The sequence below is a fragment of the Lontra canadensis genome, unplaced genomic scaffold (genome assembly GCF_010015895.1).
Source record: "Lontra canadensis isolate GAN:19392208 unplaced genomic scaffold, GSC_riverotter_1.0 scaffold5, whole genome shotgun sequence".
In the NCBI taxonomy this organism is placed as follows: domain Eukaryota; kingdom Metazoa; phylum Chordata; class Mammalia; order Carnivora; family Mustelidae; genus Lontra; species Lontra canadensis.
Genome location: NW_022630999.1, coordinates 15,526,316 through 15,533,055, shown reverse-complemented (window position 1 = coordinate 15,533,055; position 6,740 = coordinate 15,526,316). Strand labels below are relative to the sequence as shown.

General features: G+C 45.3%; 1 protein-coding gene across 2 annotated transcripts in view; it reads right to left on the bottom strand.

Annotated features, from left to right (window-relative positions):
• Positions 1-2,434: 2,434 nt before the first annotated feature.
• Positions 2,435-6,740, bottom strand: part of AFAP1L1 (actin filament associated protein 1 like 1) — a 56,690-nt gene continuing 52,384 nt past the window's right edge. For both annotated transcript variants that reach the window (XM_032851501.1, XM_032851502.1), the window contains exon 19: positions 2,435-4,261. In XM_032851501.1, coding sequence (XP_032707392.1) covers positions 4,238-4,261 — 24 coding nt within the window. In that variant the 3' untranslated portion in view covers positions 2,435-4,237. The remainder of the gene's footprint in view (positions 4,262-6,740) is intronic.

The window sequence follows — 6,740 nt, the reverse complement described above, 5'->3', positions numbered from 1 at the left end:
CGGCAGCCTTCGCGGGCGCTCCCATTCCAGGACCCCGAACGTACGCCACACTTCCGGTTGTCCCTGCGCGCGGTGCTCGTGCCTATCCGGTGTCCCCGACGAAATGCGACACTTCCGGTCCCCAGCGAGTTGAGTTCGCAGGGCGGGTTCCTGTGGCGGGAGTTAGGCTCCGTTCTGGTCGCGAAATCCGCGGTCACCACAGGGGATCGCAGCTGTACCCTCAAGTAGGTTACGTGAAATCGTAAACCATAAGTGAATGCAAACGCGACTTAAAGTCAAAATATGACCGGTGTTTAACCACGGCCGTGGTGCCGCGGAAGCCTAGAATACGTTGTGGCTGAGTGTCGGCAGTTTTCCCAGAGGAAACACTTGACAGAAAGCTGAAGAATGAGTAGATTAAAGGAGGAGGAAAGTAGTTCAGGTAGAGGTAAACAGCATCTGCAAAATCCCAGTCAGGCGGGAGAGTGTATTTCGAGTAAGGCGCCGAACTACTGGAGGGAACGGGGGCCGGCAACACAACACAATGAGCGAAACGGGTCCCGAGAGGGATTTAAAAAAACGTAAAGCCCGACTCCGCCATTACTCTTACCTGCTTTTTTCTTCCAGTTCCCCTGTTTTCTGACTTCGCTATTTTTTTAAATGTGTATTTTCTCACTTCCCTTCACTTGAATGTGAGCTCCATTAGGACAGAGATTAGTCGGTATTGCCAATGAACGATGGAACAGTTTCTTAATGTAGTACCCAGATTTTTTGCTCCATGAACTTGAGTCTTACTGATTGCAATGCGAACATGTTACAAAACCTTTACATGTTTAACGGGTCGCTTTGACTCCTGTATGATGCTGGGTCTAAACAAAGAGGCAGGGAGACAAGCTGTCATACTAGTCCATGCAAGGGGAGGACTGTACTCTTGTCCTGGGGACCCCTTGATAGATCTTTGTAACACCCTATCTAAAGTAGCTACTATTTTAGGTGTGTCCTGCAATTTCTGTTTCCATATTTGTATTTTGTTTTGTTTTCTTTTTGTTCTCCCAACTAGAGTTTGAGCAAGAGGGTGTCTATCTTGTTCACAGTGGTGATTTCTGACATCTAGTACAGTAGGTAGGTATCCATAGTAGGTTCTCAACGAATATTTGTTGAATGAATTAATGGTTGATGTCAGTGGAGATAGGATGAAGTGGATGAATTGTAGAGAGATTTAGTGTGGAAAACTGTCAGGAAGTGAGGATAGATTGGTGATTGGAGTTAAGGGCATTTGGAATTGCCAGGCTAGTTCCTGGATCCTCCCTAAGGTTAAATATATATATATATGTGTGTGTGTACACACACACATATATATATATATTTAAGAAATGGGAAGTGTGCTCTCATCATTCTAAATCTTCACTGTAGCATGGCTTACTTATACTGTAGCTGTTTGGGTCAGGTTTTCTTTCTACTTGTCTGTGAGTTCCCTGAAGACAGAGCTGGAGACTTTTGCATCTTTTAATTCTATTCAAGGCCCAGTCCAAATGTGTTGTAACCAACACCTGATGTTTCCTTTTGGCCTCAGGAGAAGAGCAACATGGGTTAAGGAGGGATTATGATCCGCTTTTACATTTCTGAAAAGTGAGGCTCAGAGGTTGGTACACCTGCTCAGGGTCCCCCACTGAGGTTTTAGGGATACCAGAAATCCTGATAGTCCCAACACTTGGCAGTGTCGGAAAGGATAGAGCTTCAAATCCCCCTAGACCCATGAGCCTATACCTTGAAAACAGAACAAAACAAATCAAACAAGGCATTTTAACATATGAGGACTGGCATCTATGTTTTAGCCACTTTGTTTGCACTTCTCTTAGCTAACTAGCTTATACCAAATGTGCTGCATATGTACATCTTTCATTACCCTGTTTATGAAGTGCTAGTGTGCTTCTGAATGCTGCAGTGCAAGACAGGTGGTAGGGTAAGACGTGGATGAAATGGAACCTTGGACTAAGAGGAAGGGCGGCTGGCTCCATCACTTAACTAACTGTGGGTCGTGCGAGTTACATAACCACTCTGGGTTGTGCAAGTTACATAACCGCCCTGGGCTTCAGTTTCCCAAACTAAAAACTGGGGTAATAGAGCCTGTGTCACAGAGTTTTAGGGAAAATGCCTGGGAAAGTGATTAGTTAGCACCAGGACTGGCTATGCAATTTAAAGGGCAAAAGGGAAACGTGATGCCCCTTGTTCAAAAATTACTGAGAGGGTTAACAGCAGAGCACTAAACCAAGCTCAGGGCCCCACTAATTTTTGTGACTGCACAGGTTGTGTGCCTGTGAACCTTGGCTAACACAGTAGCTGATGCGTGGGGCGCTCACTGTTCCCCTCTCAAGGATTCCCAAGGTCTTTCAGTGGGGAAAAATGCTCAACCGCAGAATAACCACACGAGAAAGAATACACACCGAGGACAGAGTTGGGGTGTTGGGTGTCATTCCAGGGTCCACATTTTAAAAAAGAACATTAACAATGTAGATTATGTGAGCTCCTTTTTCATTGAAGATAAGTGGAATCTGGATGAAAACTGTCAGTTATGGATTAGTTGCTTTTTAGCTTTTTGATGGCTGTGATTATCATATAAACATCATTTCTTCAGTGGAAAGAACACAGGGTTTTTAGTCAGACGTTTCTTATCTAGCTAATAATAAGGGCCACTATTGACTGAGCATTTCCTCTTTCTCAGACAGTGCAAGATGCTTCCCCTGTGCTATCTCACTGAATTTCCCCAATAATCTTGGGGGTGGGGGGAGGATATGGAACTGTTAACCTGGGTTTTGTAGATAAAGAAAAGAATGAGAGGTCAGGGGACCTTCCCAGACTTAACCAGCTGGGCAGTGGCAGAGGCTAGGCTCAAATCCAACTCTGTCTGGATCCAGGCTCACAGGCCCTAAGTCTCTTCCTCTGCCACGGACCAGCTAGGTGATTTTGGTCAGGCTATTTTCCCTGCTCTGGTCCTCAGCTACCTCAAAGGGTGGTAAAGTTTGGATAAGGCAGAAGTATGTAAAGCCCTAGGTAGGGTAAAGTGTCCAAAGTTTATTCTGTGTGTGTGTGTGTGTGTGTGTGTGTGTCTCTCTCTGGAGCTAACCTTTGAGCTCTTAGCAGTTAACTGGTTTTATCTTTTTTTGGAAGGAGATATAAAGACCTAAAAAGTGCCTACAGTGTTGAGAAAGCAGTGAGTAGCACAGTAAGGAGACTGCCCAAGACTTGAGGTCCCGCTTCCCTATAAAAGTATCAAGTGTTAGTAAAAGACACTCCTGGCAGAAATGAGCCACCGTCCTTTGATTCTCCCTTATACTTTTCCTTGACAGCAGGTACAGGAGTGCAGACTGGAGAGCCTTTTAGTGCAAAATCAGGATAAAGACATACAGAGCGTCACTTGGTTCTCTAGCCCTAGCTCCTGGAGCCTGAGTGTCAAATGAAATAGGTAAAGGACTTGATTGACTACAAATGACCCCACCCTACAATGCCTGCACCATCCTGTGGACATTAGGAATCCAGGTTCCTGTCACTATCACTGTGGACTGAAAACAAGTCCACCGCTGAGCCTCCCATCGCCTGCTGCGTAGCAGATCTCTAATTTGAAAGCACCTCAAATGCAGGGTTCTGGTAGCCGCACCCGCCCAGCTCTGAAACACAGAAGGAATGACTGCAGAATTTGTGTGTTGTCTGTAGATTTTGTTCACGTTCACGCAGGCAGGGAAATTCTATTGATTTTTCGGCCTCTTTATGTTGCCCAGAGGTTGTCAGTGATGCCCCACATGAATCCACTTGGCACAAGTGTGATCAGATGATCAAAGCTTGGCTCTTTGTACTGTACTACCTACTAATGCTTCAGCGCTGTCTTCCTTTACCCTATAGCCTGGGAGGGGGACGCTAGAATGGGATGGAATGGCTTATTCACGTGGGCTTTCATTTCTTCAGAAGTGAGGGCAAAGACATTTAACAAAACCTTTACAGTGGTGCAGATTTCTATCTCCCTCCATCCCCGTTTTCCACCCTCTGGGACGTTAAAAGGACGCCCTCCATGTCCTTCCTCCCTTCCATTTCTTCCCTCCCCATTTCCCCTGTAATCATGCAGACAGGAAAAGCTGGTCTTCTGGGTGCCCTGGAGAGGCTGCTTCCAGTGGGGGCTACTTCCAGTGTCCTGGCATCTCCTTGTGAAAAAAGTGTTTCCAATACAATCTTGTATTTCCTTTGGAATGAAATCTTCATCCTTTTTCTAGGTCTTCTTCATTTCCCATTCCTGAAGTCCAGAAAGATAAGACAAATCAGGTTGCTGAACATTCTAGTGTGACTTACAAGATAAACATTCCACTGCACCTGATTACATAAAGATCTCCACTGGCCAGAGAGCCACGGGTCCTGTCTCACCCTCCTTCGGTAGCCATGAGTAAGTCCTTTCTCCACTCTGGGGAGTGGGGAGTTTTATGGGGGCTCAAATGTCACAAAGTTTGTCTTTCTCAGACAAGGAAACTGAAGCCAGTCTATGCTTGGCTCTAATGCTGGGGTGGGGTGATGTAGGAGACTGATGAGAGAAAAGACAAAGCAGTTTGATAAGGAAGGGTGAACGCAGGCAGCCCACTGGGCTCTCTTCTTTCCCCTGAAGCCATGCAGGACTTCATCTGGGAGGGATACTGAAGTCCTGGCCAGTAGTGAATGGCTTTTTACCTACAAGTGATGCATAGGGTTTCTAGCCAGCTCTGGAGGTGATGGTGTAAACCAGGGTTACATGGGAGGGTTGGAAGAATATTCTTGCTGGGAGGATTCCCCACTCCCAACCTGCTGCTCTTCTCACAGTCTTCACCATCTAAACTGCAGTTGCTCATGGCAATGACTTTGAGTCATCCTTGGTTCCTTTCTTCTCCTTATCCTTTACATCCCCATCAGCAAATCCTTTGGCTCTACCTCCAAAGCCAGCCACTTCAAATCACCCCATACACCTTTTTCATCTCTCATCTGGATGACTCCTAACTGGTCTCCCCTGTCTCCTTATCAGTTCTCAACATTGTTCCAGGATGGTTTTGTTTTGTTTTGTGTGCTTTTGTTTTTTTAAAGAGAGAGCACATGTGAGGCAGGGGCAGAGGGAGGGAGAGAATCTTAAGTAGGCTCCATGCCCAGTGTGGAGTCCGATGCAACCCTGAGATCATGACCCTGAGATCACGACCTGAGCCAAAATCAAGAGTCTGACGCTTAATCAAATGAGCCACCCAGGCACCCCCAGAATGGTCTTTCATTTTTTATTTATTTTATGTTTTATTATTTAAATATTTATTTTTTATTAAAAATTTTTTTTAAAGATTTTGTCAGAGACAGAGCACAAGCCGTGGGAGCAGCAGGCAGAAGGAGAAACAAGGCTCCCCGCTGAGCAAGGAGCCCAATACAGGACATGATCCCAGGACCCGGGGATCATGACCTGAGCCAAAGGCAGGCGCTTAACCAACTGAGCCACCCAGGTGTCCCCAGAATGGTCTTTTAAAAATGTAATTCATATCCACATATTTTTTGCTCAAAACTTGCCAATGACTTTCCATTATGTTAGAACAAAATTTACAGTTCTTCCGATGTCCTACAAGGATCAAAGAGAAACAAACTGGCCCACAGGCCCATCTGGCCCACTGTGTGTTTTCAACTAAGAACGTGTTCATCAAAAACTAATGGTTTTTACATTTCTAAATGTTTGAAAACAAATCAAAAGAATAATAATTTTTGGGGAGCCTGGGTGGCTTAGTCAGTTAAATATCTGCCTTCGGCTCAGGTCATGATCCCAAGGTCCTGGCATCGAGTCCTGCATCAGGCTCCTTGCTCAGCAGGGAGCCTGCTTTTCCCTCTGCCCGCAGTTCCCCCTGCTTTGACAAATAAATAAATAAAATATTAAAAAAAAATTGTTTCTTGACATGTGAAAATTTTTTGAAATTCAAATCTCAGTGTCCATAAATAAAGTTTTATTGGGACACAGCCATTCCATCATTTGTTTACAAGTTGTCTACTTTCCTGCTGCAGTGGCAGAGCTGAGTCATTCTGAAAGAAGCTCTGTGGTCCATAAGCTCGCAAATATTTACCTTTACAGTTTGCTGATGTCTAGTCTAGATGATCTAGCCTCTGGCTGTTTACTTCTCTAATCTCATGTCCGTATGCTCAGGTGTTAGTTTTTCAAGTCTACAATTTCTTTTCTCCTTCCTTCCTTCCTTCCTTTCTTTCTTCCTTCCTTCTTTCCTTTCAAGATTTTATTTATTCATTTGAGAGAGAAAGAGAGAGAGAGCATGAGCAGGGGGTAGGAGCAAGGGGAGAGAGAGAAACAGGTTCCCCGCTGAGCATGGAGCTTGAAAGAACCCTGGGATCATGACCTGAGCTGAAGGCAGATCCTTCAGCTGAGCCGACTGAGCCACGCATTTCGGCACAATTGGTGCAAAACCTGACCTGAGCTGATGTGAGGCTGTTTATAATCTACTCCACATGGTGTGAATATTTATGTGACTTCTTGTAGAATACTTAACATGTTTGCTTTCACAGTGCTTCCTGAGAACTTGCTGGGGTTTTTCATCATACACAGTACATGTACCATATTATCTTTCTAAAATCCTCAAAGTTCTGGAACACAGCTGGCCCTGAGAGGACTGGACTGTGGGCCAGTATCACAGAGCGAGCCTGGGACCTAGAACCGGAAGAGGTGGGGCCAAGAACCTCTCGGTGGAGTTCTGTAGGAAGGGGGCTGCCAGATCTCT